Source organism: Myotis daubentonii, chromosome 16 (genome assembly GCF_963259705.1).
Source record: "Myotis daubentonii chromosome 16, mMyoDau2.1, whole genome shotgun sequence".
Classification (NCBI taxonomy): domain Eukaryota; kingdom Metazoa; phylum Chordata; class Mammalia; order Chiroptera; family Vespertilionidae; genus Myotis; species Myotis daubentonii.
The window spans coordinates 46,852,765-46,872,362 of NC_081855.1; the positions used below are offsets into that span (position 1 = coordinate 46,852,765).

The 19,598-nt window shown below is 51.0% G+C and overlaps 1 protein-coding gene across 1 annotated transcript in view; it reads right to left on the reverse strand.

Moving 5' to 3' along the window:
* Positions 1-914: 914 nt before the first annotated feature.
* The window catches only part of IGF2BP1 (insulin like growth factor 2 mRNA binding protein 1), a 38,220-nt gene continuing 19,536 nt past the window's right edge, over positions 915-19,598 (reverse strand). Inside the window, exons 3-15 of the mRNA XM_059668284.1 lie at positions 15,005-15,053; positions 14,423-14,474; positions 12,004-12,067; positions 10,501-10,782; positions 9,554-9,688; positions 8,320-8,442; positions 7,501-7,636; positions 6,798-6,920; positions 6,271-6,390; positions 4,512-4,586; positions 3,699-3,830; positions 2,995-3,108; positions 915-1,312 (exon numbers count right to left, since the gene is read on the reverse strand). Of these exons, the coding sequence (XP_059524267.1) occupies positions 1,220-1,312; positions 2,995-3,108; positions 3,699-3,830; positions 4,512-4,586; positions 6,271-6,390; positions 6,798-6,920; positions 7,501-7,636; positions 8,320-8,442; positions 9,554-9,688; positions 10,501-10,782; positions 12,004-12,067; positions 14,423-14,474; positions 15,005-15,053 (1,498 nt within the window). The 3' untranslated portion in view covers positions 915-1,219. The remainder of the gene's footprint in view (positions 1,313-2,994; positions 3,109-3,698; positions 3,831-4,511; positions 4,587-6,270; positions 6,391-6,797; positions 6,921-7,500; positions 7,637-8,319; positions 8,443-9,553; positions 9,689-10,500; positions 10,783-12,003; positions 12,068-14,422; positions 14,475-15,004; positions 15,054-19,598) is intronic.

Consider the following 19,598-nt stretch of genomic DNA (forward strand, 5'->3'; position numbering starts at 1 on the left):
AAAGCAAATACTCTCCGATTTGCTGGGTATTCATAAAACATGCCAGATGATGAACCTTCGCTTTATTGGGAGCTCAGGGTTGGGTTCCACATCCCACCACCACCAAAAGAACAGTGCCGGTGGGGGGGGAGCGCCCCGCAACTCCTGCCTCCGGGAGCCAGCCCTCGCGGGAGCACACGGGCTGGGGTGAGGGCACAGTGGCGGCCTGGGGGGCCACTCAAGTCCTCCATGGAACTGAGACGTTCTCAAGGGGAGTAAGGCCCCTTCCCAGTGCTCACATCCAATCATTAAAATAGACTTTAAAAAAATATAAAATCTGCCTGAGAATGGTGGGAATCAGGGACGGTACAGTGGTCAGCCCCTATCCCACTGAGCATTTAGTACCACCATGTGCACCTGGACACGATGCGGGGCCCGTACGGTTCGAGGGGTCTTGGTGGGGAAGCCCCAGCAGAGTGGGGGACTTGTAATTGTGCCAATTTTCCAAGATGGTGATCTGGAACAGATCAGCCGCAAGGGCCTTCCTTTTAAACGTGGATTACTTATTTTAATCGCCTGTCTTCCCAGGTCTCCTCCAGTCTTTACTCCTGGCTGTTCCTGTGGGTTGGTTGAGGGAGGGACGGGAATCAAACCTCAGATGCTGACGTGTCTTTTCCCTCTGAGTCAATAGTAAGCTAAGCGATGTCCTCCCTGGTCCCCACTTTTTCTGGTAGTGGCCATGCTAAAACAATTAGTGTGACTGTAGGAAGAGGCGAGGTCAGGGCATGAGAAGGGAGGTATTTTAACCAATAAACCAAGCAGAAGGCTGGAAGGATTTTAGGATCAAGAAGCAAACCATCCCTGGAGGCTGATTAAAACACCCCTCTGCATGTTTTAAAAACCTGAAGGAAATTTTATTTCTCTTCCCACTGGGATCTGGCCCACCCTCTCGGTGGGACCTGAAGAACTGACTTAAACAATCCACGTTTAAAAGCACCCTGAGCTAGAATTTCCATGGTGACACCCTGAGGGGTGGGCAGTGTTGGGCCAATTGGTTGGGTGTTTGGGGCAGAGAGATCAGGGTTCCTCACTGGAACGTCTTTCTCAAACAAGTGGGCAAACCTGATCTACATCCCAGCCCAAGTGTCCCTGATTCCCACTCATTCTCAGGCCTGCTGGGGAGAACGCGCTCTCGATTTCAGCCCGTCGTCCTCGAGTTGATGTGCTGGGGAGGGGCGGGTCACTTCCTCCGCGCCTGCGCCTGGTTACTCTGTCCCTTTTGGTGCAGCTGTTTAACCTGGGCCAGGATGTCTCGGATCTTCCTCTGAGCCATCTGCAGAAAGAGCAGGCGAGAGGGAAGGTGAGGCCCCCAAAGGCAAGGAAGGAGACAGCCCCACACATGGACTCAGACCCAGACCACAGGACACACAGGACTTTAGAAAGATGAGGAAGATTGTTTAGAGTGACCTCAGTCTGCCTGCCTCTGAATGGACCCTGAGCACCTACTGGACAATACAGCAAGGAGAGGGGTGGGCAAAGGGGTACATTCATTCCGAATTTAAAACTTAACAAAGCTGTCACATTACTGAACCCAAAACAGAGTTGCCTGAGTATGTTTTGGTCAAAGGGTCATCAACTAGGAGACTTTGTCACAAATCACAACTCCACTACACATGTAAGTATCCCCGGGAAAGGGGATGAAACACCTGGAGATGGATTAACAAAACAAAACAAAAAAAAAAACAAAACAAAAATCAGTGAAATAACCACTGTGAAAATGGGCAAAATACCAAAGGATCCGTATTTTTTACTCTTTACTTCTTAAAAGTTTCTTCCCTAAGAACAGTTTTACAAGGAAAATCCACTGCAGAATGCGATTCACTTGACAGAAGTGTCCCAGAGAATGTCTCCTTTCCATGAGCAAGACTGACTGGGCGATAAAATACCCATTTCTTTTCTTATCCAGTGCAAAAAATGGTTAAGGAAGGACCAATGTTAAATAACAGGAAAGATCATCCTAAACTGCCCTAACCGATTTGGCTCAGTGGATAGAGCGTCAGCCTTCGGACTCAAGGGTCCCAGGTTCGATTCCGGTCAAGGGCATGTACCTTGGTTGCGGGCACATCCCCAGTAGGGGGTGTGCAGGAGGCAGCTGATCGATGTTTCTCTCTCATCGATGTTTCTAACTCTCTATCCCTCTCCCTTCCTCTCTGTAAAAAATCAATAAAATATATTTAAAAAAAAAAAAAAAAAGATCATCCTAAATTATCAAAAGCCTGTGGTCGTCACGCCGTCACAAAGGATCACCAGAGGGCTGCGTGCGCAGCAGGCGAAAGTGGGTGAGCGGGGCTGCGTGTACAAACAAGGTGCGTGCGGGTGGGCGGGGACTTGACCAGGAGGTGCAGCGGGGGAGTCCCACATGGCGCCAGCCCTGCAGGGCGGGACTCCGGGACTGGGGGTGGGGGGTGGGCGGTGGGGGGGGAGGGGCGTCCCACGTGGTGCGGGCAGACGCACAGGTGGGTGAGGCACACACAGAGGTGGGTGGGGACTTGACTCTGGGCCTTGCGGTGCCAGCAGGACTTGACACTGCGTCCCCGTGGGTGATAAATTTAGATATTATTTTCATATACATTTTACTAACTTTCTTTCATCTCTGACACTTCTATTATAGAGAAAGGGCCAATAGCAATATTAAAATATTTCCTCTAGTTAATTCCCTTTTAATGTGCACAAATTTCGTGCACCGGGCCACTAGTTAATATATAACGTATAAATTATAAAGTCACATATTTATATGAAACACATGAAGTTGTCAGTGCTTTCCCTAGGGCATCATAGAGGGAATAAAGCATGCACACCTCACACTCATGCACCTGGAAGAGAACAGGCCGGCCCAGAGGCAGGCAGGGTCCCGGGACTGGTCAAGTCCTACTGGCCAACCTCTGGAGTCTTGCTTCTCTGAGCCCTGGGCTCCTGCCACCCCACCCGTCTGTGATGAGGAAATGCCATACATACCTGGCTGGCATAGAAATGCCCGATGATCTTAACAATGACCTGGTCGTTCTCATCAGGGGTCTGGTCTCTTGGCACCACCACTTCAGCTGCTGTCAAATTCTGCAACTCGTTCACCTGGGGGTAAGTGGGCAGAGAAGAGCTCAAGCTGCCACAAGAAACCATGGCTGATGGATGGACTTGAAGAGCATTACGCTAACCAAAACAAGCCAGTCAGAGGAAGGTAAGTATCACATGATCTCACTCAGTTGTGGAATAGAATGGACAACATAAACCGCTGAACAAAAATGGATCAAGAGACATAGAGACATCAACAGACCATCAAACCTCAGAGGGAAGGGAGGGGAGGATTTGGGGGGACTGGAGGGTGGGGTAAGAGATCAACCAAAGAACTTGTATGCATGTAAGCATAACCAATGGACACAGACAACAGGGGGGGTGAAGGCAGGGGTGGGCTGGGAGAGGACAATGGGGGGGAAAGGGGAACATATGTCATACGTTCAACAATGAAAAACAGAGGGAGGGGCTAGAAGCTGGCGACTAGCAGGTGGAAACGGAGTCAGAAGCTAAGCTTGGGGAGCAGAATCAAGAAAATGGGCAAAGTGGAGTCCTGAGATTGGGCAGGGCAGGGGAGCAGGAGGCCATGGCAGAGCTGCTGGGTTTGGGGACTAAGGCCTAGAATTTTCAAAGTGGCCCTCCCAGCTCACCGTTTTGCCACCTTTGCCAATAACCCGGCCGGCCGCCGACGCTGGCACCCGGATATGGGTTTCCAGCTTTACTTCCTCCTTGGGACCAAAGAAATTCTCCTCCTTGAGTTTTCCATAAATTCTTCCCTGAGCCTGAGAAGATGAGGTCATTGTTAATCATTGGGCCATATATATATGGCAAAACACAAAGTACAGCCCCCAAGCTCCACCCGACCCTCTTCTGGCCCACAAGCCCACCCCACCTACAGGAAGATCAACCACCTAGGCCAGGTGCTATGAAAAATCAACAGCACTGACCCATCAGGGTCCCTTCCGCTTATCTGTATTGGAGAACCTGGGTAGAGTAACCGAATGCATTCTTCCTAGAGGAATGTGTTCAGTTTAGTAAAACCAGACCCGTCGGGGTCTGCGATGAGGGCATTTATTTGGACAATGCAGTGGCTAGCAATTCAGGTCCAAGTGGCAGCTGATCAAGTCGCTCAGGGGACAGGCTATCAGACACTCCACAGCCTGGAGAGCTGTCCCCGTTCTCCGTCCCTGTCAGGCTAAGTTAACAACCAGCTTTGGCTTCTGACCAGAAGTTCGAGAACCCAGGGATGTAGTAGAGACATAAGGGAGAGAAGGGACTCTGGCGTTAAAGGCCTTCCCTTCCGCAGTAACTAAGGCAGAGCACAGAGAAGAAGCCTCAGACTCCTTCTTTCCCGCGTGACCTTCGAGAAGTAGCGAGGGAAGCTCGATGCCAGTCTGATTTGCACACCCCTCCCCAGGTCAATCCCAGTGTGTCCAGCTTAGGAAAACAATAAAGACCAGAACCTTGAATTGGGCCTCTGGGGGTCCAGTGATGATAACCATACGAACTTTGGAGTCAGGAGTCTCTGGAGGAGCAATCTGCAAAGCAAACAGCTGGTCAAAGAGGCGCCCTCACCCTGGCTGGGTGCTCAGTTGGTTAGAGCACATCCCCATACAACAAGGTTTGTGGGCTCAATCCCTGGTCAGGGCACATACAAGAAGCAACCAACCAATCTATCTATCTATCTATCTATCTATCTATATAAAAAGCAGTAATATGCAAATGAGGTCAGGACTCTGTAAAGGTCACAACCAGCTCAGGAGGAGGAGCTGAGCGCAGCCCCAAGCCTGAGAGAACAACACAGAGGTGCGCCTGCTCCGGGCCTCTGTGGCCAGACTGCGGCTTAAGCCCGCTTCTAAGCCATCAGTAGGACATCCCCTGAGGGCTCTCGGACTGTGAGAGGGGACAGGTTGGGCTGAGGGACCCCCCTCCCCTGCCACTCCAGTGTATGAATTTCGTGCACCGGGCCTCTAGCCCTATATAATAAAAGCCTGATGTGCTAAGTGTGCAGCCAACCAATCATAGCGTAATATGCTAATGATGCTAAGGCCACTCAACTGCTCGCTATGATGTGCACTGACCACCAGGGGGCAGACGCTCCAACCAGTAGGTTAGCTTGCTGCTGGGGTCAGGCTGATAGGTACTGAGCGAGACTGGCCGGACATGCCCTGGAGGCCTCCCTCGGTCTCTCCCCAGTTGGCCAACCTCCCACATCCCTCCCCGGCCCTGATTGTGCACCGGTGGGTTCCCTCGGCCTGGCCCTCTCACAATCCGGGACTCCTCAGGGGATGTCAGAGAGCCGGCTTGGGCCTGATCCCGCAGGCCAGGCCGATGAATTCGTGCACCGGGTCTCTAGTGAATGCATAAATGAGTGGAACAGGAAATCAATGTTTCTCTCTCTAAAAAACAAGTTTAGAATATTTTTTCAATTAAAAATAGAAAAAGAGAAAAAAAAAATAGAAAAAGAGGAGCCCTCCATCTCCACTGTGCCAGTCCCCCTACTCCCACTATCCACTTCTGAGAACATGGGAAGAAAAAAAGACTCCACACCTCAAAGTCATTGCCCCTTGTACCAAAACTGTTTTGAAGGCATGGATGGGCTTGCTTCAGTGCCGGTATCTAAGCATGGCCCCCACACTCTTCCATCACCCAATCTCCTGGGGAGGTTTCAGTGGAGTCTTTTTGGGGGCAAGGGGGGTAATGATGAGATGACCAAGAGGGAGGGCAGTGACCACACTTCCTCAGAGCACACTTCACCAAAACTTTGAGATCACCAAAACAAATGTGCAATTTAACAACGCCCTTGTTTCCCTGTGCCCGTCTCCCTCTCCACAGGACCCCGCCAGGGGAGGTAAAAAGACAGCTAACATTTACTGAGCACCCACTGCTCCCAGGCACTGACTGAACCAGGCTCCAGCTGCATCGTTTCCTGGTGCTATGACGACCGCTATACTGATGAGGAAACGGAGGCTCTGGTCACACAGCTAGGAATGGGAATTTGAACCCTCGTCAGTCTGTGGCAGAACCCAGCCTCCTTCTCTAGGCTACAATGCCACCTCCTCCCTGGCCTGAAAACTGGATTTCTGTGAAGACCTCAGCAAGGCCAAAAGCCACAGGGAAAAGGCCCCAGCACCAGCCAGGCAGGGCGCCTGGGAGCAAAGGCAAGAGGGTGATGGAGCAGAGCAGTTCCGTCGGGGACGGGAGGGAGGCAGAGCAGATCACCTTGATGGAGGCGCTGGCGAAACGGGAGAGCTGTTTGATGTGCTGCCCCTTCTTGCCGATGATGGCGCCCACCGCCTGGGCAGGGATGAAGACCTGCACCATCTCCTGCTCCGGAGCCTGCTGCCAAGACAGGGTGTGTCATCACCACAGGCCCAGAGCCACAGCCTAGAAGCCCCTCCACACCCCTGCTGTGCACCCTCAAGGAGAAAGGGGTGCAGGCACCCAGCCAACCTGGGCAACACCCTCTCTGGCTCTCCCTAAGCCCAGCAGGAATCAAGGGAAGAAGCTGGAGGAAGAGGAGGAGGGAAGAAGAGTGCTGTCAGCATCCCTGGCAGCATCTGAGATTGCCCTCCACGGAGTCAAGGTTCTGACCTGTTGCCAGGGGCTGGGAACAATGGAGGAGAAGCAACCTCAGACCCTCCTACCTCCCTACAAACCCTCAAGGATCGGGCTCCCACAAGGAGTGGGGCTGCTTAAGGGAGGCCGTCGCCGGGCCCAGGGGTTCTGTGAGAAGGCTTTGCACTTACCATAAAGGAGCTATAGGGAGCAGCTCCCGTGACACTGCTGGGAGGTGGCGGGACTGCACTGGACGAGGCTGGGAAAAGACCCACGGCAGCCAAGTTCAGGCCGGGGATGAGATGAGACTGCAGCTGGGGTGAAAGGTGAGGAGGGGGAGGTCAGCTCAGGCTGACCGGGCCCCGTGGTCGCTTGTGTGTGTGGCGGCCCTGGCTGAACTAAGCGGGAGAGTAGTACCCCAAGACAGAGTCGGCCAAAAACAGACGAATGACATGCTTTTACACAAACACCGCCTGCCCTTTTGGTTCTCACATGTGTACTCGTGGAGTTACGGACTGAGAGCTAGCGACTCCAACCAATTTTATTCCGTCAGGAGCCCGACCTCTCTGGCTCATTCCGCCCTGAGACAGGGGACAGACTCACAGCCCTGTACCGCCGCACACCTACGGGAGACGCGGCAGGGGCAGGTCTCCGTGTGACTTCTAGGACTCACCTTCCTACACCCTTGCCCCACCCCCTTTGAAAATCAGATGAACGGGATGGACCCGCTAAAGTCTACATGAACAAGTGTTACATATAGTTATAAAAGCCCTATTAGTCAAACTGAAAGGCCTCAAGGCCACACCACACAGCCCTTGGCCTGCCCGTCCCATGAGGAAGACCCACGCTGTGTGGCTCAGGCTCGGAGAGGGGCAGCAGGCGCCTGGCACTCACACTCATGGCAGCCACGTCATTCTCATAGGCCTCCCGAACTTTCTTCATGATCTCCTGCTCGGCCCGGCAGCAGTTCTCGATGGCCCCCTTCACGGTGATGGTCCGCTCGGGGTTATAGAGGGTGAGGTCCTGCAGCCTGCGGGGAGAGCAGAGCAGCGTCCCCCTCCACTCCATTTCTGCAAGCTGCTTAGCCTTTGCCAAACAGCTCTGTCTCTGGCCTTCGCTTTGTAACCAGGGCAGGGGGGTGTGCCGGGAGATGAGAACACCCAACCGCAACCCCTCTACTTGTGAGGAATCCAATCGCGGGGGACGCAAGAAGGATGCTCCTTTCCCGGGGGGGTCTAAGCCATCCACTTCCTGTGCCTTTCCAGAACAGAGCAGCACTCTGCCCACCAGCGAGTCGCTGATGACAGGACACACGGTGCTCACAGGAACTAATCCACCTGGAGAGGCAGGCCACCGCCTAGGCTCTGTCCTCAGAACAGGACCCAGGTTTGAAACATAAGCCCTGGCTCCAAGCTGCAGCCTCTCCTGAAGATGCAGAGCACTTGAGGTCTGCGGTGGGGGGGGGGGGGACCAGGACTGAGGAGGCGGCACCCTAATAGTCCCCTGCCCGCCACAGCCCACACAGCGGTGCGACGGGAGAGCCCCAGTCCTTGTCAAAATAAACACTCTTCACCACCTCTGAGTCTTCTTTAATGGGCAGAAACTGCATCCAACTTAAGGGACAAGAAGTATCAAGGTTCAGTCATGAAACAGGGCCGGCCCCGGGCCCCCAGGCACCCCATTCACACAGAAGGAAATACAAGGGAGCCTTACGAGGAGATGGTGATTTTCGTCTCCGTGTCCTGCTCCACCTTCTTCAGGTTGCGCCCCTCCTTGCCAATGAGGCGCCCCACGAAGTTATTATGGGCCAGGATCTTCAGGGGAACCTCGTCAGCCCTTCAGGAGACAAGGGAAGAAGGGGGGGTCATGTGGAGACTCAGCCATCATGCCACCCCGAGGAGGTTTGTAGGACAAACCACAGGACCAAACCATGTTAGGAGAGAACTAAACCCAGATTAGTGGCTGCTCAGGATGAAGAAATGGGGGAGTAGGGGTGGACTGCCAAGGGGCCCAAAAACGATGCTAACGATGGACATGTTCATTATCTTAATGGGGTGACGGCTTCACAGGTATCTGCATATTAAAAGTCATTCAGCTGAACACTTTAAAAATCAATTGAAAATAAAAAATGAAAATGCCACATTGTAGAAATATCTGCAGCCAGCCCTAGCTGGTTTGGCTCAGTGGATAAAGCACCAGCCTGTGGACTGAAGGGTCCCGGGTTTGATTCCGGTCAAGGGCACATGCCCGGGTTGCGGGCTCAATCCTCAGTAGGGGATGTGCGGGAGACAGCTGATCAATGATTCTCTCTCATCATTGATGTTTCTATATTTTTTTCCCCTCTCCCTTCCTCTCTGAAGTCAACAGAAATATATTTTTTTTAAAAAAGAGAGAGAGAAATGTCTGCAGCTATAAAAAATGAATTGGGTCAGTATGTATTGGTGCATGAAAATGAAAAAAGCGAAGTGTAAAACGGTTTTATCAATATGCAATATAATGTACATTAGGACCCTCTTTATGCTAAAACACACCTGTGCCCTGACCAGTTTGGCTCAGTGGATAGAGCACTGGCCTGCGGACTGAAGAGTCCCAGGTTCAATTCAGGTCAAGGGCAGGTACCTTGGTTGCGGGCACATTCCCAGTGAGGGGTGTGCAGGAAGCAGCTGATGGATGTTTCTACCTCTCTATTCCTCTCCCTTCCTCTCTGTAAAAAAAATCAATAAAATATTTTTTTTTTAAAAAAAGAAATAAAAACACCTGTGCTTGTGCGCATATATGCTTCCGAGTGCACAACGCTTCCAGAGGGCATACACACAAGGTGTTCCTTGTGGGAAAGAAGATTTCAGTGTGTAACATCTCCTGCATCTCTGTGCTCTCGCTAACAAAGGTGTGTGTTGGGTTCAGGAAGGGGGCGGTCTCCACATTCGTAGGAGAGCGGAAGCCTTACGTTTTGGTGTCCTTGGCCTCCTTATGCATGATCTCCAAGATCATCTTACAGGCGGAGGAGCAGCCCTCGGGTGTCGAGTGGACGCTGATGGCCTTTTCGGCGGCACCTGCGTTCTCCTTCCTGTGCACGTCGATCCTGAGGACCACAAGGACGGGGTGGCTGGTCAGTCCGCCCTGGGGGAAGCGGGTCTTTTGCGGGCTCCCCCCACCTCAGGCACAGGAGCAGCTCTACTTGGAACAAAGCCCATCAAAGGCAGAATGGGGGAGGGCAGGGGGGAGGGCCAGGGACACATGGCCGGCCTGTTGCCCTGGGTCCTGTCTTAATCAGGAGGTGGCGGTTGGAATGATGGCATCTACCATGGGACTGCCAGGTTGGGGATCAGCAGCCCACACTCTAATTTGTGAATTCTGGATTTCCCCCTGAGACAACTGTAAAGGGGAGGCACATTGTCCCAAAGAAGAAGAAAATAATGAGGGATGTATTATGCATAAGGACACCAGGTGACCGGTTCTCTCCCAGGTACACTGATCAGCTGTAAAGATGAGAGAAGAGTGGTGGCGGCGGAACAGGAGATGGGACGGACTTAGGACCTATGACCGAGGGCCCAGACTTGGGCAGGCTGACCAGTCCTGCTGACACCAACAGTGGTGCTAAAACCACAGAGAATGACCGGCTCACCGAGACCAGGTTGGCTTGCTGAGACTTTCTATGAGGAATTTTAGATCCCTTTTTACTAACAACAGGACGAGGTCAGGCTACGGCCACCACAGGGTGCACCACATGCCCATTCTGCCTCCCCACCTGGCTCCTGAATGGGAAAGAATGAACGTGTTCCAGGCGATATTTCCTATTGACGCCACTCAGTGTGCTTCCAGGAGGCACCCGCTCCCCAGGTAGGAACCACCATTTCCTGGCACCATCTCCATCCCCCAGCATCCCAGACTCACTTGGACTGGGTCTGTTTTGTGATATTTCGGATGGTGGCGCCCTCCTTGCCAATGATGGCGCCCACATACTGGGTGGGCACCAGGAGCCGCAGGGGGATGTCCACTTGCTGCTGCTTGGCAGGGGCCCCGGCTGCCACAGGCGAGCCCTGCCGAGGCTGACCCCGAGAGCCAAAGCCCCCTCGGCGCCCGTTCTCAGGACCCTGTGCTATCTGCTCGTCGGGAATATAGGAGACCTTCAAGGCATGGTTCTCCAGCTGGTGGCCATTCAGCTTCATGATGGCTCTGGGAACAGAGAGAGAATCTACTGGTTACTCCAACCCATGCTAATCACACCAAATGCCCTCCATGGGTAAAGCACTTAAAAAAGGGATAGGACCACCTGCCCACCACTCCCACCTCCACCTTAGGGGCCCTTTCCAGTCTACATGGCCCAAGACATCAAAGCGAAACGCTAATTAGTTATTTCCAATTAATGTTGGGATCAGCTTGTCAATTTCAGCCAAAACTACCTATACAAGTCGTGTAAGCATCGCATGATAAATGAGTAAATACAATAAATAAAGGTGATAATTCACAGGACTTGGTTTTATTCCTGTTGAGTCTGGCACCTTCTATGTTTAAGGAAACTAAAAAAAAGTTAAGAGTTGGAGACAGAATGGCTTATTACCACATGGAAGCAGGAGTTTGTGTATCTGGAATGTCTGCTAACCGGCTGAATTACACCCCACCCCATTCCCAAACCTGTTGCCTGTTAGAAATGTAAACAAGGCAACAGCAGGTATGCGAGTGAGCAAGTGCTGCCATGATCTTAGAGCCAGGCTAAAATCCATAGGCTGGCCACAAGGGGCAGTAGGAGCCTCCAGAAAACTGTGAGCCCAGGAGACGTCTAGAATAATGAGATCCGAGAAAGTGGTGGGATTTTACAGTGTAGCCTAAGTTGCAGGAAACAGAAAGGATAGAGGCAGCATGATGAAGCCGCAAGAGAGCCATCGACAGCAAAAGGTGGCCCAAGGCCCATGTATTGACAGGGTCCATATAGACATAAATGGGTAGATGGGTAATGTGTACAGTCACCAGTGAGTGAGCAGTGTTCATTACTCAGCCGAAGGGAGAAGGAGCTGGGCCATGTGGGTGTAAGAGGACTGGAAGGACCCCAGCAAGCATACACTGGGCCCATGGCAATCACAGCAATAAGATGTCTGCCCGCCACATCCTATCATTAACAAATGCTTTTTCTTTAAACATAGCAGTTCCTCCTCACTATCGCTAGATGGCGCCACCAACACAGCAAAGCCCTGCTGTTCTCCGGCAACTGAGATCTCTCTCCGAAGCCAACCTTTTCCCCTGGGGTTTTCCCATCTTCCCTGGGAGTTCTTTGGGCCCCTCCCTTTCAATCTATTTGCCATCAATCCTAATGAGTTACTGAACCTTTGAGATTCCTGAACCAACTACCCAGCAACACCCCACAAAGGCCCTCCCAGTCCCACTCTCCAGCCCACTCACTGCCTGGTCTGTTCCCGGTTGGAATAGGTGACATTCACCACGGCCGTCTCACTTTCCGTGTTCACTGGCGGGGGGGAGCAAAACAGAGGCCAGGGTTAGGGCAGTGAAATCTGGAGAAGCCACTCGTGAATCCTGTGTGTGGAAAGCTCATCCGTACACACTGTGAGGGACAGGCGTGGAGCAGAACCTTGGGAGCTTGTGAAATAACTGGAACGGCAAGGCAAAACGGTTCCTCTTCCGGCCCCTTTTACCAGAACTCCTAGGAAACTTAAATTTACACTCTTGCGTTTCCCTTTCTACATCTTCCTTTGATTTCCCTTCCCAGCCCCCAAGAGAGCTGGGCATACAAAAGGATGGAGTCCACACATCAGCAGCAGGTCAGACGCCCACACAAGAGACTGCGAGATACATTTACCCTTGGAAAGTTAAACTAGTTAAAAATCAACACACACTGAGGTTAGCAATTTACAGAAGTAAACATCCCAAGAAACGGCTTTAAGGGTATGGCTGAAGGTTTTGGGGAACACCCAAACCCATTTTAGAGGCTGGAGTATCCTCAAGGCTCCATCAGTCAAATGCATGTGTATTGGGAGCGAGCTAACGGGTTGACAGGAGTGGCTGCTGTGGTCTAGGGAGTGGGGAATGGGTATGTCTGCATCTTTTCCAGAGGAAAGGACTTCCCGACTGCTCCAAACGTCACTGGCCGTGGAAATGCACATATTCAGGGCATCACCAACTCAGGACACCAGCCGTTAATCCCCCCAAACTCTACATAAGCAGCCTTTGACTTTCATTTGATTACCATACACCTTCTTTCCCACAGGGAGGAGAATGGATCGGACATTAGAATCTCAGGCAGTCTGGGCACATAGTTCTCCTTTTAAATTAATAAAATTAACCTTCTGTCATGTGCATCATTGTCCTGTGATTTGGGGTCCCCTGGGCCTGCTCAACCCCAGGGTGGAGGACATGGACAAAACTCAAGCCTCACTCTAGCTGGTTTGGCTCAGTGAATAGAGCGTCGGCCTGCGGACTGAAGGGTCCCAGGTTCGATTCCAGTCGAGGGCATGTGCCCAGGTTGTGGGCTGGGTGTGCAGGAGGCAGCCAATCAATGATTCTCTCTCATCATTGATGTTTCTATCTCTCTCTCTCCCTCTCCTTTCCTCTCTGAAATCAACACAAATAAAAATATTTTTAAAAAACAACAAGAAAACCCAAAACACTCAAGCCTCTGTCCCACAAGCTGAGGAAAGGCACTTGGCCACCAAACCTCAAGTGTTCTCCCACCTGGGTGGTGAGGAGGATTCTGCAAGAATAATCTTCTAGCCCGGCCGGTGTGTCTCAGTGGTTGAGCATCGACCCAGAAATCATGAGATCACGGTTTGATTCCTGGTCAGGGCACATGCCTGGGTTTCGGGCTCGATCCCCAGTAGAGGGCAGGCAGGAGGTAGCCAATCGATGTTTCTCTTACATTGATGTTTCCCTCTCTCTCCCCCTTCCTTTTTCTCTAAAAATCAATAAACATTATTTTTAAAGAAAATTAAAATAAATCCTCTGCTTTTGGCCGAAACCGGTTTGGCTCAGTGGATAGAGCGTCAGCCTGTGGACTGAAAGGTCCCAGGTTCGATTCCGGTCAAGGGCATGTACCTGGGTTGCGGGCACATCCCCAGTGGGAGATGTGCAAGAGGCAGCTGGTCGATGTTTCTCTCTCATCGATGTTTCTAACTCTCTATCTCTCTCCCTTCCTCTCTGTGAAAAAATCAATAAAATATATTTAAAAAAAAAAATCCTCTGCTTTTTTTTTCATTGACCAAAAAACATGTCGCTAACAATCAGGGATTCTAACAAAAAAAGAGACAACCAGTTGATTATTCCAGCCAAAAAGGGGGAATCGAAATGCTTTTAAAGTAAGACTTATCCATGATAAACACTCAATTTCCATTCTTAAACCATTTCTGAAGTCTTTTTTCAAAATAGGTTTTTATTGATTTTTAGAGAAAGAGGAAGAGAGGAGAGGTAGAAACATCAATGAAAGAGAAACATCGACTGGCTGCCTCCTGCAAGCCCCATACACGGGGACCGAGCCCACCCTGGCCAAGAATCGAACCAGTGACCTCTTCCTGCATGGGACGATGTTCAATCCACTAAGCCACACCGGCTAGGGCTATTTCTAAAATCTTAGTTCTACCTTGGTTGACCCCTAGCAGCCTGGGACCCTATGTCAAGAATGAGTGATTTTGTTCAAGTCTCATTGAACAGAGGAGGGACCTGTCGCAAGATAAGAGCCACATGTCCAGATCCTCAGTCCAGTGTATCTCTACCACACTCTGTCCTCCTTGGGCATGCCAAATAGATCTGCCCATGGAAAGTCCCCAAAGTCCCCCAACACCCACCACCCACCACCTCTGCCCACTCTTACCTTGTTCACAGTTCTCTACTGTTCCATACTGAGCAAGCAGGCTGTCCAGGACCTAGAGCACGAGAAAGAAGGAAAGCTACTCTGAGCATCCCGGGGACTAGCCCAAGGCCAGCCACTAGACACCCTGCATCGCAAAGCACTGGGGCGCAGGCTGAGCCTTGGGTGGGGATTGAGCATCATTACCTGTTCAGTTTGCCCTTTCTGGGGCACCTACGCTGGTGGTGACCTGTCGGGGTTTCTTCGCAGACATGTACTTAAGCTCAAAGAGGGATTTGGGGCCTTTTTAGAAGTAGACCTGTGCCACCTGGGGCCCGAAATCAACTTCTGCCATCACGAAGTTTGGGGCTCAGGGAACACCCTTCCCACCTCCTTCTCTATAGGGACGAACGTTCCAAGGACTAACATTGGTCGTCTCAGGTTAAGGGTGAGACCCAGCCAACCTCCACCCAGCATCCCTGGCCTAGCACCAACCACACCACCAGAGGACCGGACCTCCCCAGTCATCTCAGCCAAACTCAGGCTGGCCCAGGCTTCATTCCCGTCTCCACTACCCACGCCACTGAGAGCTCCCCAGTCACTCACTTCCCATCGCAGCTGGGGTGGGATATTTCGGATCTGAATTTTCCGACTCCTGAAATTAGAGGGAACAGGATTAGCGACCGTTTGGAATGCTTCAGGGGACTGTGACTTGGCCGTTTTTAATCCCTGTGCCAGGCTATCTCCCCACCTTCTCTACACCAGCGTCTTAGAGTCTATAAGAATGATAAACTTTGGGAACAGAGATTTGGTGTGGCGATAACAATTGTTATCACTGTTACCAGATAGGAAGATCAAAATCAGACGCCCCTAAGCATTACTAGGGTAACGTCATTCCCTAAAAATCACATCTGCTTCGTCTCTCTACTCAGGTTTCTCACTAGAGAAACTTTTATTCAGTAACCATCTATAACGCCCCCCCTCCCATGTTTCAGAAATATAAAGCCACATAAGACATTACTCATTAATCCGTTACCTATTTACACAAAATAGGCAAAGTGCCTGGCCTCAAGGTGCTCAGTTTATTAGGGGAGACATATATGCAAACAAACAATATCAGGGTCATAGTGCAGAAGTGCTTTGTGCAGGTATAAATTTAAACCTGGCCTCCACTTCCGAGCACTGATCTTTAAAAGATTAAAAAAAAAAAAAGATTTAATTCCTTTGGGGCTTTGTAAACAGGGATAATACCTATTCAAGGGGGGGTATACAAGGTAATGTTAGACAATATGATAAAGAGCTTAGCAAAGGGCTTAGAGTAAGTACGAAAAGTATAATACTAGATGCATTTGCGAATACTAAAGTGGGAGTGATCTACACACACATAACCCAGCATTCTGACCACCACCTCCCCTCCCTCTCCCCAGTTAACTACACTTTCTCCTTCCCATCTTTCCCCTTTAAAAAGGTAATTCCCCCCCAAGAAGGCTTTCAGGTTCAAGGTTGACTCCCAGGGAAATTGGTTACCACCCAAATCGATGCCCTAATCTTCAGGCTTAAACATTTTAATTGACTTGTCTGCAGTGGTCAATTGTCATTACAGTCTTTGCCTATCCATCCTTGATCACAAAATCTTAGTTCAGGGACACAGTCCAATAAAATTCTAGTGGTATGAGGAAAAACTGGACTAGGAAGCAAGAAAGTCCAGTTCTAGCCCTTAAACTGCCTCAGACTGGGTGTTCGTCTGACTGAGCCACTTAAGCTTCAGGCCTCAGTATCCCTAAGCAATGGGATCATGTCAGTTTCTGACAAGCCAGGAGAAAGGAGTGTTGAAACCCATGGCACCAAGGGAGGGAAGGGATGCTAAGCTCTAACTACAGATGTTTCCAACTTGGCTCTGTCCTGGGCCCGCTCACTTACTTCCCCCCTGGGGGACCGCGAGTGTCTTCAGCTGTAAAATGGAACCGAAAGGGTCCCCAAGACCCTTCTAGCTCTGCGCTCAGCGTGGAACGCCACGGATGACGTATGTTAAGGACACCTCTCCTGGGGATGAAATAACTGAGGAGGAAATGAGGGTGAGTGCGAAGAGAATCTATGTCCATGGCTGTCTACTTTGGTTGGTTCGTGAATCTGATCTAAGGAGGTCAGACGACAGCAGGACAAAAGAATAAAGATCAAACACAAGTCCGGTTCCAGGTCCACAGATCCACCCTCTTGTGATAACTCGAGGGTTAAGAGGGAGAGACTCATTTGGTGGCCAAATGGACAGAGAAAATCCAGGACCTCTTACAGTGGAAGTCAAACTGTTGGAGAATCGAGGAAGGAATTATGGCGCCTTTGGAAGACTGAGATCGGCGACCTGGCTCCCAGGCATGTCCCCAAACCCAGGACCTCGCCCCCCCACAAGGGACCTCTCTGGAAGAAGGCAGGGGGGTGGCGGCTGTCTGCTTAAAGCAACCCCAGTGCAGTAGAGTTCAGTCTGAATAGCTTTCAAATGGCCTAGTATTATCTCAGGTCAAAGGTCAAAAATACCCTCCTCCTACTTCAAACTCCTAGTTTTAGGGGCTTTCTTTTCAGGCGGGGGGAAGGGTTGGAGAGGGGTTGGGGTGGTGAAATCAAATATCTGCTTGGGATGTTAATCCATATCCTGAAAGCAATGGCAGTCTGGAATGTGTGGAATGTTCCAGGAGAAGGGGGGAGGGGGACAGGGCCATCCAACCAATGAAGGAAAAGACATCTTGTAGCCCGCCCTCCTTCACCCCTCAGGGCACAGACCCAGCCCTGGGAGCCCACTCCAGGCCCCTTCAGGCCTCCAACCCTGACAAAAACAGCAGAGGACACGAGGAACCTTTGTCTTTAAGCCCTTGGCCTCGTCTCTGAAGTTCGGTGCTACCTAGTTTCTTTCCGGCCCAGAGCACTTGGGGCAACGCAGACAAATGGACTCTCTTTCCTCGGGCCCGTGGGTAACCCATTCCACTTACAAACATTTACAGCCGCAGCCGGGCAAGGGCAGTGTGGATGGTGGGGGGATCCAGGTGGAAGCTAAGAGAGCCCTGACTGCTGGGTACCTTAGTTTCCTCCTGCGGAAGATGGACAGATAGGGCGTTGAGGACTGAAAGCAGGTGCCTACCACGCCATGGTGCTCAATCCCTGTCCCGGGCCCCGGGAGCCTGCAGGTGCCCAGGTAGGCACGGGAAGAGGCAGGAAGGCAGGGCTGACCATGCGCAGCTCAGAGTGATCGTAAAGCAGTTCAGTCTTCTGCACTGGCGGGGCAATAACACAGCCTGGAGTCCCACTTCCCCGTGACAACTAAAGGGACCCGCTCCAGCACCCTAGTGGATCCACTGGAGCTGAGCAGCGCGCCTTTGCTCTGCAGGTAATAAACAGAGCCCAGCCTGAACCCCAACATCTGCTGCTCAGGAAAGGCAAGAGAACTCCATGCGTTGGGAAACCACCACCCACCCACCCCCGAGCTGACAAACCTGTTGAGTGAAAGAAAGAAGCCACTAGCCCCAGGCAGAGCAAATGAGATGCACCGGAGTAATTATTTCCCTGGTGCCAACACCCCATATGTATGTATCTTCGGCTGACCTCTGCCTGCCCTGACCTGTGGGCAGTTACGGGGCCCTGGGGCTGCTCCCCAGATACAGAGCAACCCTAGGGACCCACCTCTCTAAAGCAAGAGACAGGCAGGGGGCACGAGGACCACAGGAGCCAAGGGACCATTCTTCTCAAGCCCCAGGAGGATTACAGGAGAGATCAGAGGAGAGAGCATCCAGTAAGAGATGCAGGAAGTGCGGGGCTGGGCACCCAGAAGTACAGCTGGCAGTTCTCCCTGGGCAGGAAGCCCTGTCCTTTTCACCTTTTCAGAAAAGTGTCACTGACAGACTGAATGGGAAAATGGGTCAACTTGGAAGAGCCTAATATTTCACACCAGACTCAGATTCGGCACCTCCTATAAACCCCTCACTCCCAGCTCCGTTTTACAGGGGGTCCTGAGATTGGGGGGCTGAGCCAGGATTCGAACCCAAAGCGTCTCTCTTTCCAGGCTCATTGCACTGTCCACTCTGCTGCCTTTTTATAAAATATTTTCTTTATTGATTTCAGAGAGGAAGGGAGATAGAAACATCAATAATAAGAGAGAATCATTGATCGCTGCCTCCTGTACACCCCCTAACTGGGGATCGAGCCCGCAACCCAGGCGTGTGCCTTTGACCAGACGCGAACTCGGGACCCTTCAGTCCGCAGGCCAAGGCTCTGTCCACTGAGCCAAGCCGGCTAGGGCTCTGCTGCCTTTTTGATGGCATTAAGGACACAGGCCTTTGCCAAAATATATCTGTGTCAGGCTTGAGGAGAAATTTAAAATATTCACAGTTCACACAACATAATGAACCAACCGTGGGCCTGCCAAAGGAGTGCTGCTCCAAACCCACCTCCATTTCCCAGAACATTTCCCGTTCGATAAAAAGTGACCCTACGGCACATTGAACACTGACTAGATATTTGATAATACTGTTAATTTTTTAAAAATCTCAGTGATGGCCCTGGCCAGGTAGCTCAGTTGGTTCAAGTGTCATCCTGGTATGCCAAGGTTCCGAGTTTGATCCTCAACCGGTGAGGGCATTAGTAAGTGGAACAACGGATCTTTCTTTCTCTCACACCCATCTCCTTCTCCCTAAAATCAGTGATGCCCTGGCTGGTGTGGCTCAGTTGGTTGGGTGTCATCCCGTATACCAGAAGGTGGCAGGCTGATTCCTGGTCAAGCCACAAACCAGGTTTTTGGTTCCCTCCAAAGGGGGGGAGGGGAGGAGACGGTGTGCCAATAGATGTTTTTCTCTCACATCGATGCTTCTCTCTCCCTTCCTCTCTCTAAAAATCAACTTTTTTAAAAAAATGGTTTAAAAAAATTAATGATTTTTAAAGTTCTTACGTTTTTAGAAACATGTATGGAAATAATTGCAGATGAAATGGCATAACTAGGATTTTCTCCAAAGTAATCAGGGGAACAGAACGAAAGAAAACTGTTTAGATATAAATTGATAATTTTTAAAACTAGGGGATGGGTACTGAAATTTATTACATTATCCTCTCCACATTTTTATGCTTTTTTTGTAGTACAAGGGTTGTTGTTCTTTTAATTATTCTAGCTCATTTGATTTTGAAGTTATTAAAGGTTCCAAAATTTTTTTTGCTAATCCTT